At 35.4% G+C, this 23,394-nt stretch overlaps 2 protein-coding genes across 10 annotated transcripts in view; one reads left to right on the forward strand and one right to left on the reverse strand.

Moving 5' to 3' along the window:
* LOC116757123 (CD302 antigen) overlaps nt 1–9,103 on the forward strand; it is a 130,664-nt gene extending 121,561 nt beyond the window's left edge. For all 3 annotated transcript variants that reach the window (XM_032638506.1, XM_032638504.1, XM_032638505.1), the window contains 4 exons: nt 352–468; nt 1,261–1,434; nt 2,687–2,713; nt 6,380–9,103. In XM_032638506.1, the coding sequence (XP_032494397.1) occupies nt 352–468; nt 1,261–1,434; nt 2,687–2,713; nt 6,380–6,582 (521 nt within the window). In that variant the 3' untranslated portion in view covers nt 6,583–9,103. The remainder of the gene's footprint in view (nt 1–351; nt 469–1,260; nt 1,435–2,686; nt 2,714–6,379) is intronic.
* Nucleotides 9,104–9,453: 350 nt separating this feature from the next.
* The window catches only part of MARCHF7 (membrane associated ring-CH-type finger 7), a 48,759-nt gene continuing 34,818 nt past the window's right edge, over nt 9,454–23,394 (reverse strand). The window contains exons 7-11 of one of the 7 annotated variants that reach the window (XR_004350843.1): nt 17,766–17,875; nt 14,802–14,915; nt 13,276–13,324; nt 11,090–12,757; nt 9,454–10,758 (exon numbers count right to left, since the gene is read on the reverse strand). Coding sequence is in view for 5 of the 7 variants with exons in the window: in XM_032638507.1 (XP_032494398.1) it covers nt 14,598–14,915; nt 17,766–17,875 (428 nt within the window). In the remaining 2 variants the exon portion in view is untranslated. Of the gene's footprint in view, nt 14,916–17,765; nt 17,876–23,394 lie in introns of all 7 variants that reach the window. The other 6 variants (XM_032638509.1, XR_004350844.1, XM_032638508.1 and 3 more) reach the window with 6 other exon arrangements.

A 23,394-nucleotide genomic window follows, 5' to 3' on the forward strand; every position in this document is an offset into this window, starting at 1 on the left:
GCAGGAGGGGCCATGATTGCTAGAGGAAGGGGCAGTGAAAAGTTGAGATGCAGGAAGTGTATTCTACTGCTCCAGCCTTCCCATGATGTTTTCTTTCCGTGTTGTTTACGAGATTACTAACCCTAAGTGAATGAAATAAAAAGTATGATTCTGTTCAGTTTATCACATTAGCATTTTACTTTTCTCATGAGTATATTGTCTCTTCAGAAATGTGCATGACATTTTCCAGCTTAATTTTTTAAAAGGATGTAAAATATAATGTATTATAATAATGTATAATTTGTATATACTTCATGTGATTTTCATTGATTTGGGGAACATGCTGATTTCTTCTCCCTAAAATAATTTCAGGAGCAGACATGATAAGCATACATAATGAAGAAGAAAATGCTTTTATACTGGATACTTTGCAAAAGCAATGGAAAGGCCCAGATGATATCCTATTAGGCATGTTTTTTGACACAGATGGTAAGTGATATTCTTACATTTTTTTCTTAATGTTAGTAAAACTGATAACTTTCTTTTAGATTCTTCAATTCTGTAGTTCGCTATTTCCTGTGGTTTCCAGGGATTGTATTTTCAGTATGCACCCATGTACCACAGCTTTCCCCTGAGCAGCTCAATGTGTGTCACATATGAAAGTTAAAGTTGATTCTTTCATCTGGATTAAAATATGGTTCTAGGCTCAGTATTTCTGTAATATGGTAGGGTAATAAAAATTGGTACTAGTGTCAACAATAGGATAAAGATAGACAACTGTCAGGATAATACTATGTAAATGTATTTACTGTCACTGTTGAAAATAGAAAGTACATAATTTTCAAAATGAAATGAAATTACTAAGGTTACCATCAACATTTTAACTATTTTCTTGACTATTTCTTCATGAAAATTATATATATATTTTAATCACAAATGGGATCTTCTTCAGAACCTTTTTGAACCAGTATCTTTTGCCTGTGTACAGGATATATTCCTCCTTCTAATTTAAATCCTACAATTAGAAGTTTAGACCAGACATATCTTAGTAACTTCCCACCTTTAAAACTAGACCCAGGAAATCCCTGGTGGTCCAGTGGTTAGGACTCCATGCTTTCACTGCTGAGGGCCCGGGTTCGATCCCTGGTTAGGGAACTAAGATCCCACAAGCCATGAGGCGTGGCCAAAAAGTTAAAAAAAAATAAAGCTAGACCCTTTCTTTGACTTTCTTTTAACACATTTTATACTGTCATAATGTTAAAAATTTTCCTTAACTGACAGATGACAGCTTCAAGTGGTTTGACAAGTCAAATATGACATTTGTTAAGTGGTCAGACCAAGAAGATGGCAAGGATCTAGTTGACACCTGTGCCTTTTTGCACACCAAGACAGGTGATTGGACAAAAGGAAATTGTGAAGTTTCTTCTGTGGAAGGAACCCTTTGTAAAGCAGCTAGTAAGTATAATTGAAGGCCTTTTTCCATTCTAAGAGAGGTGGGGAAAATAGGGCTGGTTTTAAAATAATTTTCTTTGTGATGTGTGCCTCAATATAAAGAGGAAGTAAGACTTCAGAAGATACTGGGTTGGTTTGCTCCCAAGACTCTTGGAAGTCAAATATGTAATCCTATTACATTTCAGAGGTAGGGCCAGATCATGTGAACCAGGCATACTTTTATTCTATCTGCTTATTCTTAGAGCTTCTAAGAAGTCAAAAATTTCTTATGTTGTTCAAAGGAATTATAATAGCCTCTTTGTGATTTGGTTAAACAGTGGAAGTGGTGAAAAATAATCATGGCTGATTCCAGAATTCTAATGTTAGCGTACAAAGAATTTGATTCAAGGACATCTTTGATTAGGCCAAGAAAAATTGCATCCTAGTTTATAATTTACTCTGGATTAAAGTATAAGTTTTTTTCTCACACATCACAGTGCTTTCTAATGAAAATTATCCTGTCCCAAAATATTTTCATATTATTCTTAAACATTAGACAGTTCTTTTATGTTTTAGAAAGAATTTTCTCACTAAAGACATTTAAATTTCAAAATACGATTTTGGGTTGCTTGAAACAAGACAGAAACAGCCATTTCCCGCATTGCATCCTTAATATTCCTCCCTTCTACTCCAACTGCAAACCAAAACTATACATCTGCCTCTGATTATTTCCTTTCTTTACATCTGGAACTACATACAATTTTTTTTTTTAACTTATCTCAGACTGATCAGTCACACTTTTATGGTAGTAGCATTTGACTTCCAATATTTGTTGAATTTTTAGAAAGTTGGTTCTTTTCATATACTATGCCTCAGGGCACCATTATATAAGCCAATTTTTTAATTAAACTATAACTTCAAAACATCAGAAATAGTGAGCAAGTCTGTACTACCAAGGTAAGGTCACAATTGTATACTTTTACTGTTTCTACAGACTTTCCAACCCAAATCCTCTTATTTCCCTCACTTCATCACACTGTCTTTTTCTTGAGTTCCCTTATTCTTTTTCCACCAACTGAGCTAATGAGTTTTTACCTCTCTACATCCTTTTTTAAAAAAACTGAGTTCAAAACAGATAATAAAGACACATGACCAAGCAACAGAAATATGGGTAATACTAAGCTATTAAAGGGTTCATTTTAAACTACTTTGAAAGTATTTAGAAGCATTCTTAGAATAAGGCATACTTAAATTATGATTTTCTTTTGTATTCTAGTCCCATATGAAAAGAAATATTTATCAGGTAAGTATGGTCTTTTGTTAAATTTTTCCCACAAGAAAATATATTAAGAAAGAATATATTAAGAAAGAATATATTAAGAAAGAATGTATTAAGATTCTAGCATATTAAAGTAGTACTGAAGACCTCTAATTATATGACAGTGTAAAGTAGAACAACTTTTATAAGAATACAGAAAGACTTGACACTTTAAATATATCTGCAAGTTATGTATGAAATGAACATTTTTTTAAAACCAAATTCTATCTCCTCATTGCTCCATTATCTGTTTTTGTGGAAAATGACTGCATCTTTTGTTAAAAAAATTTTTTCTTATAGTTGTAATTACAGTTCATGAAGAGTCTGTCTTAGGGCTTACTAAATGTATTTTTTGGGAAAGGAACAGGTAATATATTTACATGGTTCCAAAAGCAAAACAAGGCAAACACTGAAAACTGTCTCCTCCTACTGTGCCTCCTTCCATCCTATTCTACCTGAACCCTTATTGGGCACTAATTCAGTTTCTTCTTTAAATGTCTAGTGTTTCTTTTGCCAACATAAACAAATTAAGAGGTATGACTTACTTTTTTATTCACTAAATATCTCTCCATATCATTACCTATAGATAAATCTTCATTCTGTTTTACAACTGTATACTCTTCCATTGTATAGATACATTCAATCATTTACCAACTCCAGACCCCTACTGGGTTGTTTCCAAACATTTGCTATTGCAGTGCTGCAAGGAATGAATCACCTTGCACAAAAACATGTTTATCTTAATTCCCTGAAATATAACTGCCGTATTGAACATGAATATATAACTTTGATCAATACTGATAGTTTCAGAGAAATTGTACCATTTTGCATCCCCAAAAATAATGTATGAATGCCAGTTATGAAATTTTTGCAAATTGTGTAGCATAGTTTTTTTTTTTTTTTTTTGCAGTATGCGGGCCTCTCACTGTTTTGGCCTCTCCCGTTGCGGAGCACAGGCTCCAGACGCGCAGGCTCAGTGGCCATGGCTCACAGGCCCAGCCGCTCTGCAGCATGTGGGATCTTCCCGGACCGGGGCACAAACCCGTGTCCCCTGCATCGGCAGGCGGACTCCCAACCACTGCGCCACCAGGGAAGCCCTGTGTAGCATAGTTTTTAACCTCCATATTTTTGATGTGTAATTGAGGATAAAATGCACCATCTTAAATGGACACCTTGATGGTTGCTTATGTATACACCTGTATAACCACCACTCAAATCGAGATAGAACATTTCCATCACACCACAAAATTCCCGCATGCCCCTCCCAATAAATGCCCACCCTACCAGCATCCACCCTACAGGCAACCACTTTTGATTTCTATCATCATAGGTTAGAGTTGTTTGTTCTTGAACTTCACATTAATGTAACTTTTTCAGTCAGAATATTTTGATTCATCAGTGCTGCACATATATATTGTACTTTTTCTATTGCTGCATACTACTTTATAAACACACCATAATTTGTCCATTCTCCTGTCTATGGATATTTGATCATTATTAGTCTGGCATGAATGTGATCGCACTATGAACATTCTCATACTTTTTTTTTTGGACCTTTGTTCTCATTTTCCTTGAGAGTGAAACAGCCGTAGTATAGCTAATAATGTTTAGCATTATTAGAAATAATCAATTTTTCAGAGTGGTTGAACCATGTTAACATTCCTGCTGACAAGTTCCATTTGCTCTACGTCCATCCGATGATGGTCTTGTCAAATTTTAGCCATTCAGATAGGTATGTAGGGTGATCTTATTTTTATTTTTTTGCGGTACGCGGGCCTCTCACTGTTGTGGCCTCTCCCGTTGCGGAGCACAGGCTCCGGATGCGCAGGCTCAGCGGCCATGGCTCACGGGCCCAGCCGCTCCGCGGTGTGTGGGATCTTCCCGGACCGGGGCACGAACCCGTGCATCGGCAGGCGGACTCTCAACCGCTGTGCCACCAGGGAAGTCCGAGTGATCTTATTTTAATTTCCCTGATGAAAAATGAAATTGAGCACCTTCACACATTTATTAGCCATTTGGATATCTTCTTTTATAAAATGCCTATTCTTTTGCCCTTATTTTTTCCTTAATATCATGATTACTCAGTTTGGAGCTTGCTATGACAGAAGAGGAGGAAAGGAGTGTTTATGGGTTCACTGGGTTCATGTGTATATAGGAGAGTTAAATCCTCAACTCTTCTATAAGATGAATATAACATCTAAAAAAAAATCAAACAAAGCACCACCTCACACTCATTAAGCTGGCTATCAAAAAGAAAAGAGAAAGGGAAGAAAGGGAGAAAGAAAGGGAGAGAGAGAAAGAGAAAAAAAGAGAGAAAGGGAGGGAGGGAGGGAGGAAGGAAAGAAAAGAAAGAAAACAGAGGGACTTCCTGGTGGTCCAGTGGTTAAAACTCTGTGCTTCCACTGCAGGGGGCACGGGTTTGATCCCTGGTTGGGGAACTAAGATCCCACATGCAGCACGGTGCAGCCAAAACCAAACCAAAAAAGAAAAAACAGAAAATAACGAGTGTTGACAAGAATGTGGAGACCGTGGAACCTCTGTGCACTACTGATGGGAATGTAAAATGGTGCATCCACTGTGGAAACAGTACAGGAGCTTCCCCAAAAATTTAGCATAGAATTACCATATGATCCAGTATATACCCAAAAGATGTGAAAACAGGGACTTGAACAGAATTTAAACAACCATGTTTATAGCAGTATTATTCTCAGTAGCCAGAAAGGTGGAACCAAATCAAGTGTCCATCTACAGATGAATGGGTAAGTAAAACATGGTATATACATAGTGTGAATATTATTCAGCCTTAAAAAGGCAATTCTGACACATGCTACAACGTGCATGAACCTGGAGGGCACTAGGCTGAGTGAAATAAGTCAGTCACAAAAGGACAAATACTGTATGGCTCTAATTATTTGAGGTACCTGGAGTAGTCAGCCTCAGAGACAGAAGGTAGAATGGTGGTTGCCAGGGGCCGGGGAGAGGGGGGAATGGGGACTTAATATTTAATAACAGTTTTCAGGTTTGCAAGATGAAAGTTCTATAGTTGAATGGCTGTGACACAGCACAACAATGTAAATGTACTTAATGCTACTGAACTGCACACTTTAAAATGGTTAAGATGGTAAATTTTGTTATGCATATTTTACAATTAAAAAATTTTTTTAAATCAGAGAACAGTATAAGCATGCATGGAGGCAAATAACAGAAGTAACAAGAGTGGCTGCTTTGAGGAATGGTAATTAAGGGTGAGTAGTAGTAGGGCAGGAAGAACACAGTATTATCATTACATACCCTGTAAAACTATGAATTTTAAGCTATGCACATGTATACTCTGGATAACATAAAATGATATATGCAAACAGAAATATATGGTGAAACCTTCAGTGTGGATAATTTCCATTTTAGGATCTTAAAGTAGACTGGAGACCTGCAAAGTTTATTTCAAATTTTGAAGTATGGCAATTATTCAAGCTAAGAAATATAAATCTTGATAGGAATAAATGTATGTAACTGTTTTTCTAACCAATGTGAGAAATTCTCAAAATAGTGAAATATTTATGTGATGAAACTATATTTGTGCTCCCCAAAAAGCAATGCTGTCAACTTGTGTATCCTGATTTCCCATATTTTCTTTTGTCTTTTCCTTTTCAGATAACCACATTTTAATATCAGCTTTGGTGATTGCTAGCACAGTAATTTTGACAGTTTTGGGAGCAGTCGTTTGGTTCCTGTTCAAAAGAAGTTTGGATTCTGGTTTCACCACAGTTTTTTCAGCTGCACCCCAATCACCTTATAATGATGACTGTGTTTTAGTAGTTGCAGAGGAAAACGAGTATGATGTTCAATTCGACTAAGGGTCTGGAAATCTCAGATTAAGACATCAAATACCTTGACAATGATTCCTATGCAAGATTTTAATATAAAACCTAACAATGAAAATCATGGTTTTTATGATGTATTACCTAATTCCAGTAACGTTCACTATTCTCATGTAATCACTGACTGTGACAAAAATTAATCTTTAGGATTATAAGAACAAAGTTTTTTAAAAAGGAATAATCATAGATATAATTTAATGGTTTTAACCACCTCCCCAAATGCACCTTTCACTTGAATGAAGGAAAGCTTAAAGCCCAAGTATTAATAGTAAATCAGGTTAAAAAAAAAAACAAAAACCCAGTCTACTTGTTTTACCTCCTCCATCTTGCCTCCCAGAGTGAGTTGAACCACCTTGGTTTATAGTTGAATTAAAAAAAAAAAAGAAAACTTCTACTTATCACTATAATTTTAGCAATCGCTAGGCCTTTAGTAATTTCTATGGTCTTGCTCCTTTATCAATAAGATATGGAGAATAAACCTGACCTTAAAATAGATTCTCTATATTTAGATATCACTTATGCTGGTTACTCTGATAATTCCTCTATTTCCATCTTCATGATTTACATGTAGAAAATTTTACAGATTTTTAACACCCCATATGCCATGTAATTGTACAGTTTCAGTACTTTTAGAACACTGTTTTGGACCGCAAACAAACAGTATTTAGCACTGATCATAAATGGTCAGAATTTCAGTAAGATTTAATAAATTTTGTGAAACAAAAACAAATTACAGCCATACCAGGAAGGTGTAGAGGAGGGTGGCATTGCGGGTAACTCTCGGGTCATAGTGTCCTTCAAGGATTTTTCTCCTACCGCCATATCTGTTCCTATATATCTCATGTTCCCCAAGCCTTGATGAAGTTTATCATTCAATGACATGAAACCTGTGTAAGCAATAACTGCAGAGAAAAACTAAATACTACTGTAGTGATCATGTTCAAAGTTTTCAGTATGTGTATTGTACATTTTAAGACAATGGTGAAATAATCATTTGGGGGGTAAAAAATGAAAATGGAAGAAAGCTGAAACTATGATTTCTTTAGCAACTTAAAAACACAGTATTAGAAAAGATAATGTATGTACTTCACATAAAATTGTATTTACTTTACGTAGAAACTTGGAAGTGCGAGGAAAGTAATCTCTCTCCCTAATGCATATCCCATCTATCATCTTATGGGAATACTTTTCATATGGATAGAGACACTATCTCTCAAGGTTGACCAGTGGCAACGAAGTCCTAGCTTGCGCCATCTGTTTCCACTGGCCACCATGAATCAGAAACATCCCTCGTCACAATTAATGGCAGTTTTCTTAATGAGACATGAATAACTGCAAAGTGAATAATGTGACTGTGTAGTACTAAAAAATTTTATACTAGGTGTTATTACAAAACAATTTTATACTAGGTGTTATTACAAAACAATTATGCTCTGTAAAAGCTTTGAGATTTTGTGTATTGATTGAGATGTCTATTTTATTACTGATAGAGTATTAATAGCGCTGCTAATCGTGAACATTAGACTGGAATTCCTTACTGCTTTTGCTACTCAAATTCTACCACTCCTTTAAGAACTGAGGCCAGCCATCTGTTCCTTAAAGCTTTGTAACTATCAATCACAGATCTTTACAGTATCTAACACAGTAGCCACTAGCCACACGTGGCTATTTATAAAGTTCATTTCCTCAGTAGCACTAGCCATATTTCAAATGCTCAGATCACATGCAGTTAGGAGCTACCACGATGGGCAATGCAAATTGTAGAACATTTCCATTATCATAGAAAGTTTCAGTGGACAATGCTGCTCTAGAGTCTCCCCTTCCACTTCTACATAACTAATTTTCTTCAGTTCATTTCAATAACTTCTACCTAAATAATGACAGCTCTACCAAAATGGCTGTTTTAACTGATTTAATTTTCCATGTTTGATTTTATTTTCAAACAAGTCCTTAAAGACCCCGGTAATGCAGTGCTAAATCTTAACTCTCTTTATATATCTGAACATCTGCAGTAGGCCCTTGTGTCTATTTGGTGGTCAACAGATAACCGAATCATTCAAGTCTGTGTTTATTTTTAATATTAACAGTAACATTAGCATGCCTGTTTATATTCAGAATGTATAAACTGCTTTCTTCAAACATCTTGGTTCTACCCAATAATGACAATGTTAATTCTTATGCTTGGCAACTATTACTATCATTACTTTTAGCTGCCATTTACTTTTAACTACATTTTCTTAGGAATTTGCAATCTTAAATTCTTAGGAACTTAGTAGTATATGGTCTCTATTTTGTTCAGAATTTAAAGGTGATACCAATGAAAGATTTTTCTTATTCCCTCTAATTCACATTTATAGGACATATGAAGCTAATACAATATCGAAATACTGAATGGTACAAAGGAACTACAAGAATACTATAAAGCCCAAGTCACTGTCTGTATCTGTCATTTAGCAGTTAATATAGCAAAACCATAAATAAACTGTATGCACACCAATGGAATGTTTTCTACCATTTACTTAAAATTTTTAAATAAAAAATTCTGTGGGTTAAGACACTACATTTTCATGCTGAGTTCTATTAAAAGCATAAATGTTTCAAATTCAAAGCATCCCTAAAGACCTGTAGAATAGATACTGATACTGACATCCTTAAATTTTGCATATCTGCTTTAAGGAAGGCAACACAAAGATAACAGGCAGAAGTTGACAGGCATAAGCTGAACAAATATTTTAGAAACAAACAATTATATTTCATATAAAATGGGATTTAAAATAAGATTCTTGGCTATAAGGTTTGAAGGCTTCTTTGAGCACCAGTTTAAAAGGAAACATTTCAAACTATAAAGTAAATCAATCAGTATGCACTTTATTTCAAGCCGAAGTTTTACATTAAGACCAACAATCTGACTGAATGTGGGCAAACTGTTGATTCACATGTGAGAAATTACATGGTTTCTATTTGGGTTCTGAAAAAGTAGCTGGACAAAAGACTTTATTTAACCTGAAACCCGCCTGAAGGCATTTTTAAGTGTATCCTAAGGGTGTTGACAGAGAAAATATACAGTGTTATGGACATATACACAACTCAGGACCACAGTATGGTGAACAGTTAATGTTCATCTCTTCTCTAAAGGTAGTGAAAAATATTAAGTCATCAAATAAATGCTTAGAATTACCAAGGAACAGTTAAAAACGACCAGGATCCAAACAGGTTATTTATATCATATTTATCTATAAAGAAGTGACAACACTAAAAAACACATTGAAAACCAGTGTTTTAAATTAATGTGGGATTTAAAAATATTTAACTTGAGACTGCAATAATATTTTTAACCAAATAGCATCTGACTGGCAATTCTGATATAATTTACAGCTGTAATATTCCTAAAAGGAATATCTACATACTATGGCCTATCAAATATAATCTGCATTTTGCACATCAATACAAAAATTCATCCATTTGTACACTTTATATATTTTAAAAATTAGACCATTGCTAAGTGAATTTAGAATTCAAATTAAATTTGGAAACCTAATATAATGAATGCTCTTAACTTTCTCCCCATTTTTTTTTTTTTTAAACACTGGAAGCAAATGATTATGAAAATGAGACCGCAACTTAAGGCATTTTAAAAAGAAAAATAATTAGGTGCCATTTGGCAATTTATTCTAAAAGCATACTTTGTCCCACTTTTTTCACTAACGAGACTAAAACACCAACCTTTTTTCATAAATATAACTACAGTAATCACAACACAAAAAAGGGCTGTCAGCATTGCTTAGATATTTAAAACAAGGGTAACACTTTCCCCACTCATCTAAAAGAAAAATACTTTTAATTACCAGTTTATAAACATCAGATTCACTGGCCATGTTAAAAGGCCCGGCAGAATTTTAATTCAGCAACACTTGAGAATGAACATATATATACATGCATAATATGTGTGTGTGTATATATATATATTTTTTCATTCTATATATATATAGACAGTAAATGTATTCAATAGGTATTTCCCCAGAAAATTAATTCATACTTAATTGCCAGTTTTAATAAACACTGTTCACAGATCATCCATTTGTCTCATATGAAGTTAGGCAATATCAAATGTTCTGTTATGGTCTCCATCTTCTTCAGAATCATCCTCTGAAGCTGTTGAAAGAAAACAGGATGATCAAGAATGATTTTAAGGGGGATGAGAATGGAAGTGTAAGTATGAAGCCAGAACAGCAATGACTTGTACGATAAAAACCCCAATGTAGTATATGCCAGGGTTAGGGCGGTCTGACTGTGGGTGAGGCCCGTCTACAACGCTCCCACCCCCACACTTTTTCTTCTGTTAGTTTTTATTAAAATGAAAATGTTTAAAAATGTGATTCAAGAACATCTAAAAAGTTTCTGGGATCAATTTGTGTTCATAGTAGCTAATGAGAAATACACTAGAGAAAGAAAGAGTAAACTTAAGGCAAGTGCTCTCACACACCTGAGTAGAATCTGGCTTATTACCGCTGCACGTTTGATGTATCCCACGAGAATGAAAAAAAATGTACATAGAATAACAGGTTTATGGGTGTTCTTGAAATTTACATCAGAGCTATGTCTACACAATGCCAAGAAAAAGCTCTAGTCAGTCAAAAAAGCTTTATATAGACACAGCCTAAGTTAATATAATTGAATTTAGTAAAAACCTTTTGTTGAGATTATTCCTATGCCTCCACGTCAGAAATTTATCACTCTTGCAACATGTCCGACCTCAATTTATTTTAAAGTCATTAGTGGCTCAAGAGTTTAATATAAAACTTCCACGAACGTCTTTAAGAAGGACACAGTAAGCACAAGACTATGTAACTGTCTGCATGTGAAGGAAAACGGAAGTTCACTAAACATCCTACCAGCATTTCCCCTATTATCAAGGGCAGAAAGGTTAAATGTACACTCTTCTTGTATTTAATACTGGACAATTTAAGGGCAACCAGCAAATGGAATCAACAAGAAAAAATTATGCAACACGTATAGATGAAACTTCAATCTCCATATATTTACCTTGCAGAAATTTAAAATCCACTTTAAATAAATATCAAGCATATACTTAGCTCATGAAGAGTAAATCCTATGCTTAACTTTTATGCAATATCATGGAGAAATGTTAAACTAAAAAATAAAATAGCTTTTCAGAGAATTTCTCATGGTTTCTATTGGATTAAAACTCTACAGAACAAAATTCAGTCAGAACCAATTTTCAGAATGTATTAATACTCTAGTACTTAGAAGTTAACTTGTAGCACCCACATCTTTCACTCTCAGTTGAGTCTGGGTATATATTTCAACTTCACCTTTTCCCTCTCATTCACAGGTTGGGAGTAGACCCTCCTATATGTTTAGAAAACTAAATTCTAAATGAGAATGTTAGTTAAAAAAAACAAGCAATCTGGGGAAAATGTACACTGCAACAAATTACTCTCATCACGTTTGACAAAGTATCAATTATAATTTACAAAAGACAGAACTAATCTTTGTACTAGCTAACATGATGGATCTGAACTAAGAAGGAATGAAGGAAAAAAAGATTTACACTAATGAAGTCCCACTTTATTATACCATTTGATTCCTTTATATACCATTTCCACACATACTAAAATTGTGAAAATGCATTACCTAGTTGTACCTCTAATCCTTTTAAAACTTAAAAAAAACCCAAAAAAACAAACAAACAAAAAAAACCTTACTTCAAAGGATGCTAAGCTTTCTCTAGAGGTAAAAATATTATGCACACTACAGGTTAACAGTCCAAGTATTTTGAAGATGAGTATAGAAGATAATCAATTGGAGAATATATATATAAAAACACTTCAAAGAGTGTACTGGAATCTGATCATGGGATGCCAGTTGCTTTGGGTGAAAAAGCACAATAGGGTAATCTTGGATTCCCAGGAACTGTTCCAGAGCCACCAATATCTGTGCCCACCTGGTATGAAGCACCCTGGAGGTTGTAGGACTTTGAGAAGAGGGTAAGCTGTGCAGATGCCTGTAAAGATTTGGGCATTAAGTGCCTTCACATAGGAGCCCAGGCAGAAGTCCTAAAGCTGGAACGTGATCTTAAGAGATTGGAGCTGCTGGCGGAGCTGGCTGCCTATTAAAGGTCCATGAGGACCTGAACAAGGAGCAAAAAAAAAACAAAAAACTATGGCTTCTGTTAGGGACTCAGAATTAGGACTCTTTCACCATTATATTCCTAGAACTATATATAAACCCAGGGAACACCTTTTATGATCTAACAAAGCTAAAGAACAAGTAAAATTTCACACACAAAAAATCTAAAGAAGTGTGTTTTGATTAGTAGTTAAACGTCTTCTTTTAAAAAAGTGTTAACATTAAAAGTGTTAAAATTAAGGTGATTAAATATATTTTTTTATTTTAAATAAAATACCGATGGTTATAATAACACCCTTCCATACATTAAAAATAATTTAATTTTTTAAAAATAGGCTCTTAAAAAACTAGTGTCAGTTGCCCAACCCATCTTTCCCAAATCAATTATTCTGGTATTATTAAGCCTATAAATGAAGCTCTAATTTGGTAGAAAGAGTATATATATACTTAGGTTTTGCTCTGTGGGTTTAATTTGCAAAAGTAAATTCAACAAGTCTGGGGAGGGGAAATTCCACCTACTTTCGAGATCTTCCATATGTGCCTGAAGAGTTCTTGCAAGGTTAATAAACTAGAAACAATGCAGAAAGAAATACAGTAGTTTAAATGTAGCAAATGGATCTAAAGAGAGAATCAGTATAAGAGATTCATTTCTACTTAAAAGTCAAACATAATTTTAAGCCTCTAAATAGGGGGTCTTTCTCCCCCCACATCAAAACTTACAAGCTTAAGGATATGATTTTTTTAAATGTCTTATATAATCATTATTACCTATGTAAAAATCATATATTAATCATGTAGAAATTGGGAGCAGATATAATATTCTATGAATACCGCTGTCTTCTTGCATTGATATAATACTTCCAAAAACTATGGAGAAAAAAAATTAAACCTCTGCATTTTGGACCCAAGTGAACTTTAGTGGTCAATTAAAATAATAAATCAGTATTTTCCTGCCTAGAAGTATTACATTTGACTCCGTACTTTTAAAAAAATCATAAAAGTGACTTCCACTTTAATATTAACTTGTGTATACCTTTTACAAAGGCATGAATTCAACACATATTATTATATACTTCATATGGTTCGTTCACTCTGAATAGATAAATTGCCTGTTTAGAAATCAAGAGCTCTTTGCTCAAATTCTGAAAGCTCTTGATAGTTCGTTCTCTTTTCTCTGAATGATAATAAATCTGTCAACTGGCTCACAGGAATAGTGTTTACATGATTACAGAAAAATGTTCTACCCATATACACTGAATTGGCTATTTGATAATTTTCAAAATGTAATGGAAACATTATACCTCACCATAAACTCTACTAAATTTTCATCACCAAGAGAATATCTATATAAAAAATAGTTTGAAGGATATGTTTATGAACACATTTCAAGATATTAGGTGTTCAGAATGCTACTGTACTGAGATATAGACTCTAGTCCCCGCTACATAAAATGGGCAAGGCAGTATAAATTTCCATAACAGTCCCATTTAATTAAAAATACCTAACAAACAGCTAGCTTAAGTGTTAAATTAAGGCAATAGGGTATAGACTAAATACCAAATAGTCCAGATCTTAAGTAGTTTGAAATATGGAGGCTTAAAAACTACTACACTGGTAATCTTTTACAAGATAGTAACAAATAAATTGAAGTTAATTTCCCATACTCTTTCAGTTTTTGGAGTTCAATTTCAGGTTTCTAAGTTAAAATACTGAGTCTTGTTTTTGTTTTTTAATTAAAAAGACATTTTCCTTAGTACTTCCAATTCTGTCCCCGTTTTTCACTGAAATATATTCCAATCACCTTCAAGAGCTAGAAAATTACTTCTTTTTCTAAAACAGCTTTATGAGAAAATAAGGCTGCTTGATAAAGAGGTAAGGCAGACAGCAATTTCTATTAAATCTACAGTACCTTTAATTTTAAGAAAGATTTTAATGTAAGAACTCCCCAAAGGAAATAGACTGTGAACATATAAAACAATCTGCTTTCCAAAGCAAACACTTGTTGCATCACAGCCTCCCTTTTCCCCTGCTCCAAGGTTACTTACTCGGACACGTGTGCTTGGTTCATTCGTATTTCCCATCATATCAGAAAAGCTTTGTTCGCACAAGTGCAGTAACACAACTAGGTAGAGACCAGAGCTGATAAACTCATACTCAGCCTTCAAAAGGGAAGCAAACGAGAAAAAGAATATGGAGAATGAAAAGTTAATAGACAAGAGATTGACATCCAAAGTATACTGAGAAACTAGAGGAAATGTATTCATATCCAGTAAGAGATACAGCATCATCCATTAAACCAAGAAATAAAAAGTCACGCTCCATAATTTCATAATTTTACTAATGCTGTAAGGTGTACAAATAGGTGTGTGAATATTCTCTTTATTTTCATACAGTCTTCTTTTATGTAATTTATATAAAAGTGGGACTTCTAACTCATTTGATGGTAGAATGAATGCTCTGGTTCTATCAAGTTATAATGTGCCTAACAGATTTTATTAATACAAATGGCTACAAATGTTTACTTAAAATTATCATTTCATCTATAGCTAAATCAATAAATTATACAATTAAAACCTAGTCAAATGGGTCAGGTGTCTATTACATAATATAATTAATTTTAAGGCAACAGCAAATATAAAAATGAACTAATAAAGGTAATAGAGTAACTGTTCTTCGTATCATTCACATAGAAATTTATAGTGGGTAAAAACTGTCCTTTAGTTCAAACTTATTGTTCTGAAGCTAAGAATACAAGTCATGAATATCGTGTTATTAAAAACCTAATCTGTCCTGTAATTTTTATACAGTGAACTACCTGTAAGTTGTACCATTTTTGGCAATTAACTCATCTGAAGTTAAGAACTATATGTTCTTAGTAACAACTTCAGCAAGTAACTGGTTATCAGATTCCACAGAGCATTCAAGAAATCTGAAATGGACTTATTAAAACTTTCTTTGAATTTTCACTTACTTTTCTTATTTTTAACTTAAAAGGAAATAAATTTATGTCCTCAAAATTTTAAAAAAAATTTTAATGCTTATCACCTTGAAAAAATTGAAGTTACTGGACAATGAGGAAATAAACTGCATTAAACTAATCATTTCAAATGAAGAGTAGTTCTTGGGCCCCCAGAATCCAAGATTCACACAGAACAAAGAAGTTAAAGCCAGGAAGCTTAATCAAGACTGTCATTCCTTTTACAATGACTCCACCTAATATTTCCTCACACTTAAATTATTTAAGATTGTGGGTCATTAAATCCTTGGAGAACCATGAAAACATTCCTGGTTGAATCGAAATGCCAAAGAACCACCTTTAAGAGACATGATGGAGCACCTAGAGAAGGAAGAATGGCAGAAGAAAACCATCCTTTGAAACCTACTCTCATTTTGAGAAGATGAAAAAAATAATTTTTTCTTTCCATCATTCTATTTTTACATACTCTTTCCCCCGTTCTTTAAAATACCAATGCTCAGCTATCTAGAAAGACTCCTTAGGGATTGAAGACAACTCCTTGCTGAAAACACTATTCTCTTTGGACAAGTGGCTCATTAAAGAATAAAGTAATAATTAGTATGAATAGCATCTATGCTACATCAATTGCCTTAATGGTTCATTAATTCAATCAGTGATTCTTAACCTGGATCTAAGTAATCAGCTTCAAAGGATCTGGGAATCCCTTAAATCATATACAAATATTGTGTCTTTGTATATTTTGTTAGGAGTGTGATTTTAATCAGATTTTCAAAGGGTATTCATTATTCCCACATTTTAAAAGTAAAGGGTATCCATAAAAGATCATGTTGCTTGATTCCATTTATATGAAATATCCATAATGGATAAATCCAGAGAGACAGAAGGCAGTTGGAGGTTGCCGAAGGAAGCAGGGGACAGGGAGCAACTGGTTAACGGGTACAGGATTTTCTTTAGGAGAGATGAAAGTGTCTTGGAAGTAGATGGCGGTGGTGGTTGCACAACATTGCAAATATACCAAATTGTTCACTTTAAAATTTTTATGTTTATGTGAACTTTACCTCTATCAAAAAAAGGGGGGGTGTCCACTACTCCTTAAAGTGTTTTTCAAGCATTCATGCATTCTCCCACCATCATATCACTTTTTATAACAATTATGCTAAGCACACTTGGAGAGTACGGCTCTTGAGTCATCCTTGTAATCTCCTTTAACATCTTTTTTCCCCAGAATTTTCCTTTAGGAGGAAGAAAAGGGGGAAAATATTGAACTCTTCATTCTACCTATCTAAGCATCTCAAAATTTTTTTTAAATTTAAAGCTTCAAGAAACAAAAATTAGTGACCAAATCATTATTAGGAGGAAAACAGTTATCAATAATACCCCAAAATCTGAGAAATGAGAATATTTGAAAAAAAATTTAATAAGATAAGATTATTCATTATATGAATAGACTATAATGACACAAATACTAAAAGAAAGAGGTTTATAAACAATGTGAACTTGGAATAAAAGATTTCATAAGTTGTTCAACATAAAGTTGGAGGTAGGAATGAGGAGAGTGGAGCGAACCAGGATAGTAGAAGAACATGGGGGCAGATAGGCACATAAAAAGCTATTCCTAACATAAAAAAAAAGGAAGGGAGGGACGGAGGGAGGAAGGAAGGAAGAAAGAGGATGAAGATCCAGGGCTTGCTGTTTCAAAAATGTTCTAGGACTAAGAGGTATTCACAACTAAGACAGCTCTTAGCATGCCTATTTGGGGACCACTTAGTAAGCCTTTATTTTCACTTTTATTTAGCAACCATATAATAAATTTTACCTTAATTTTAAATCTGTGACTTGCTTTTTTGCCTTTCACTTTCAAAAAGTTACAGGAAAGTAAAGAAAAATTATAAAATCATACCTAATGCAGTAAAAGAAAATTGTTATTATTTTAATGCAGGTTTTCTGACCATGATTTAATCTTTTCTTCAAGAGTTGTCCTTTAAGCACAGAATAGACACTTACCAAGGTAAATTAGGCAAAATATACTAACTTGTTCATTTGCATGAGCTCTATGTAGTTCATGAATATCAAAATCCTCCAGGTTAAGCTGCAACTTCTCTTTACAGAGTTCACAGGTGGTTACAGCCTCTAGCGAAGAACCTGGTAAAAAATTACAAGTAAAGCTTAATTTTGCAGGGTCACCACAAAACATTTTTCCTTGTAGGTTTAAGCTTGGAATACAGAAAACTGAAAGGAAGGCAGGGAGGAAGAGATAGCAGGGAGACTGTGCTACGACCATAAACCAGTAATGTCTCCTAAAATATCAATCAGTAACACCTGATGTGCATGTCAAGTCCTACTCTGTGGTACCTAAGCCTCCACCCATTATTTGTGGTTCACCCCACCAGATGCTCATACATTTTGATATGGGAAGCTGACAATGGAATGTTATCTGTACGTCCTACTTCCTCAAGTACTCTGGTAAGATGCCAAGAAAACATGGTATCTAAAACAACTAGTTACATATACTCAGGCTAGCATCTTTAATGTGACAACATATACTAAGACCTTCTGTGGTCTAAGAAATGTGTCTTCCCTGCAGGAGAGAAGGCAAAAAAAGGGATCCACCTTTGTTCAGATAAAAACAGCCCCCCTCCGCCATGAAAAGAATGAAGTCCTTATACATGCTACAACTAAGTAAAATAAGGCACAAATAAGATACAAAAAGGACAAATGTTGTATGATTCCACTTGTAAGAAATATGCAGAAAAAACAAATTCACAGAGAAAGTAGATCAGAAGTTAGCAGGGGCTGGGGAGGAGGGGGAGAAGGGTGTTAGTGCTTAATGGGTATAACATTTCTCATTAGGATGACTTAAAAGTTTTGTAAATAAATAGTGGTGATGATCACAAAACATTTGGAATATACTTAATGTCACTGAATTATATACTTAGTAATGGTTAAAAGGGCAAATTTCATGCTATATCAATTTATATTTTACCACAATTAAATAAAATTCCGTCTGTCCTATAGGCACTCAACATTTGGTTACTCCTAAGCTTCTGGCTCCAATTAAGTAAGTCTTGTCTAATTAAATAAATAGACATTTTCCCCCTTGTGTTTATTTTTAGACAGGGTTTTAAAATGAAAAAATGTACTAAAAATTAGAGCAAGTCATGTGCATAAACAAGATAAAGATTTAGATTCAATTTAACTAACATTTACTGAGTGTTTGTTATGTGCCAAAATAGATTAGAAGTTCTGGAGATTCAAGGATAAGTCCATAGTATTGTGACCTGATGGAGAATATAAATAATGTGAAACTTCAGAAGGCTTTCTCTTTCTTATCAGACATTTATTCTCTGATTCAGAAGCAGGAAAAATGTGATGGTCATAAAATATGGATACTGGATATCATTAAAACAAAGTCTTTCACATCTTAGGGTTTCATTTTTCTCTTCCATGGAACAAGTGACCTACAGAAGTTGTTCAAAAAGGCCATACGCAGATGGGAGGAACCCATTTATCCCTACAATCTTTAATCCAGGACTCTGTCCTTTACACCCCACCTCATTCAGTAGGCCCTGACTGCATTTGCCTAAACTTGTACTAGACGTATTCTATTCAGCTTTGAACATCCTATAGAGTTTTAACAGTCCATATATAGTAGCTGCCTAATAAATGTTGAAATGAATCTCTACCAGAGAATCACCTACCAGATGGGGTCTTTATGTAAATACGAGAAAGCCTTGTGGAAACTTAAAAGGAAGGTTCAGTTCTTGAGATCTTAACATTCATTTGACCATGAATACTTATTATTACCTTTAAAACCTATTTAATTGAGTACTTACTATAAGTCCAATACTGTGAGAAACTATTCATAAACATCATCTCATCTGACCTTAACAACAAGCTATTACTCAATTTTATTCATGATGAAACTGAGGCTCAACCCCAGACCTACTTAAAAATGTTTAGGAATGGATGTGAGGCATCTATGTTTTTAAAAACTCCAATGGTTAATATTTTGATCAGCAACCAGGGTTCAGAACCAATGTTAAAAGAGACTTACTCAAAATCCTATAGTTAAGTGTTGGAGTCAATATTCCAACCTAAGCATGTCTAACTCCAAAAATCCAATGTTCTTAGACAATACATTGTGTTATCTGTTTTCCTGCCTACATAATACTAACAATCCAATTGCAAATATAACAGAAGGTGAGTCAAGTTGTTTTTCATTTTGGTAATACCTAACATCTCTGGACCCTTGCTAAGTGTCAAGAACCATGCTGAGCACTCATTTTATCTTAATAACACCCCAGGGTGGTGACTAATAAAGCCTATGAGGCTGTCATAACACTATACAGCCAAGAAGAGGCTGCTACAGGTAAGACAGCCCTATCCCACAGGTTTGGGACCAGGTTAGGTTACAAGAAAAGATAACTCCCTACCCCAAGGAGGCCTTTGCTAACCTTGCTGCAGGAAAAAAGTTTCCCACTAGCCTCGTAATCTCCAGTTTGAATAGGTTACTCAAACTCCTCCAACAGATTATTAAAATTAATACCATCATACCTCACAACCTGTTTGCCTATGCTACCCAGCTATCATCATCAGACTGTCCTTTTCACACAATTATGTACATTTATTACTCTGGTCTAATTTCCCACCCTACTAGTCACATTCTTACCCTACGAGTAACATTTCACTAGGTCCTCTGGTACTTATAGTCTAACATTAAATTCATCTTAACCAATCTCCTTTATGATTATCTCTTCAACTTCAAGCCTGAACCACAGTGCCTCACAAACTGATACATACTCTTCTGCAGCCATTTTTTCCCCGACAATGCTTTGTACCTCAGGACCAAGAAATAGGGATAGATGCCCCCTCCCCACACCTATTGCTGTTTTGAAACTCTAAGTCCCTCCTCATTCATTAATGACTTTAGCACGTCTCTTCTTTACCCAGCTTATTTCTTGGCTATTTCAACATGCACATAAGACCACATTTGATTCTGACTTCCTCAACATCCTTGCTTCCAATATTATTACCCTTCCCCACCTAAGCCACCTACTTTATGGTCATACCCTTGACCCTGTCATTGCAGTGTACTGCACTACTCCTAAAATCCGTATTTTAAGCATCGTCTCCTGTGCACCTACAACTTTTCATCATTTTAGCTCACCTACTCTGGCAATTCTCTTCAATGTCACTGAGATTCAAAGACACTGACCCTACCACTTCTCGCTACTTCCTAATGTCCTTACTCCCTTCCTTATTTTGTCTAATTTCTAGGCTTACCACAACTACAGCCTTATAACACCCTTAACTCCCTTCATCATACTTGCCTGGCAAAGGTCCCAACCCCATCGAACTCAAATCCTCATCTGTATCCAAGTATCTGAAAACTGCTTCTGAAAAAAATGTACCTGTATCCCAATCCCACTTTTAAATCATATTCATGGCCACAGATTTTTATGGACATTAGTACTACCTGAAAACCCTGAAAGCATTTTAGAATGTTATTTTCCCCACACATGAAAATCTCTTAACCCATCCCCTCATCAGCTAAAGACCTTACTAAGAAAACAAACAATTATATAGGAATTCAAGCACCTTCTCACCAAAGCAACAAACTGATCAATAATCCATATCTACACTAGCTTTCTAGCGATGAAGTACCCTTTTTCCTATTAAAGGCTAACTACTCAACTTGTGCTCTGAATCCCATCTTTCCCCTCCCTCTTTTTTTTTTTTTTTTTTTTTTGCGCGGGCCTCTCCCATTGCGGAGCACAGGCTCCGGACGTGCAGGCTCAGCGGCCATGGCTCACGGGCCCAGCCGCTTTGCGGCATGTGGGATCTTCCCGGACCAGGGCACAAACCCGTGTCCCCTGCATCGGCAGGCGGACTCTCAACCACTGAGCCACCAGGGAAGCCCTCCCTTCCCTTCTCATAATTTTTTTCTCTCCATTGTATCTCTTGTTAAAATAAAAAATGCCCTCAAATTTCTACCTCAAAACAAACACAAAACAAAAACATGTACCATGACCCCATATAACTCTCCAATTCCTACTGTGTCTCCAATCTCCTTGACAGTAAAGCTTATTGTAAGAGGGCGTCTATGCTGCTGCTTCCCCAGTCTTACTCAGCTCAATTTAATCATAAAGACACCTCCCCACCACCGCCCCAGCACTGAAGTCACCAAGGTCATCCATGCTACCAAATCCAGCTGTCATTTCTTTGTTCCTTTTTTTTTTTTTTTTTTTTTTAAGATGTACGTGGGCCTCTCACTGTTGTGGCCTCTCCCGTTGTGGAGCACAGGCCCCGGACGCGCAGGCTCAGCGGCCATGGCTCACGGGCCCAGCCGCTCCACGTGGACCGGGGCAGGAACCCGCGTCCCCTGCATCGGCAGGCAGACTCTCAACCACTGCGCCACCAGGGAAGCCCCATTTCTTTGTTCTTATCTCTTTGTTCTGATTTCTTTGCAGTACCTGACAGGGTTGGTTACACCCTCTTAAAACATTTTCTTCTTCTGGCTTGCACAACACTACATTTTCTCAGTTTTCTTCATACCAGACTGAGGCTGCTCCTCAAATCTCCTTCTCTGTTCCCACTAAGCATTTGGGTGCCTCAGGGCTCTGCCCTGGGATCATTTTTTAATATCTGCTCTTGCTCAAGTGACCTTACTTAATTTCAAATCTTGAAATATTACGTGCTCATGATTCCTAAACTGTTATTTTCTGTGCTAAAACCCCTGAAACATCACGCCTGTCTTGCTAACTGCCCATAACCATTTCCATATGGTTATTTAATAAACAGTTCAAATACAATATTTCTAAAACAGAACTACATTTCCTCTCCCAAATTTATTCTATTCTGTCTTCTTTATTTTCAGTAAATGGCCCCACCATTTATTTAGTTGCTCAAGGCAAAAATGTGAGCTTCGCTAAGTGTTCTTTCTCCTTCACTCCACCACATCCAATCCACTGGCGAGTCTTATAGAATCTACCTCCAAAACATACCAGAATCCATCATCCATTTCTACCACCACCATCACTACCTCTTGTAAAGACAGACTCCTGGTTGGTCAACACAATAGATTCCCGGTTGACCTCCCTGCTTCTACTCTTGTCCCACTAAACTCCACTCTTCACAGAGCAGCCAAAACATAAATAAGATCATTTCACTCCCCTGACCTTCAGTGGCTTCCCACAACACTTACCTAAAAATCTAAGCTTCTGACATTAACTTTCAAAGTCCTAAATGAGCTAGCCTCTGCTAATCTCTCTTACCTCAACTTATCACCCCTCTCCTTTCCCACTAATTATACTCCAGCCATGCTGGGCCTTCATTCAATTCCTCAAACACACCTAAGTCATTCCCACCTTAAAGTCTCTATACTAGTTGTTCTGTGTGCTGGAATGCTTTTCCTTTCATTCTAGAATAGCTAGCTCCTCTTCGTTCAAGTATAAATGTCCTCACCTCAACAAGGCATTCCTTTAACACGTAATTCCACCAGGAGAGCAAGTGCCTTGTCTGTCTTGTTCTCTATATCCCACATCTAGAACAATGCCTGGCTCCATAACAGGCACTTAATAAACAACGACTCCCTACAGTAATCTTATTGCTACATAGCAACATTAGAGACAATAAAACTTTCTCAAGGACACATAGTTGGT

Source organism: Phocoena sinus, chromosome 7 (genome assembly GCF_008692025.1).
Source record: "Phocoena sinus isolate mPhoSin1 chromosome 7, mPhoSin1.pri, whole genome shotgun sequence".
Taxonomy (NCBI): Eukaryota; Metazoa; Chordata; class Mammalia; order Artiodactyla; family Phocoenidae; genus Phocoena; species Phocoena sinus.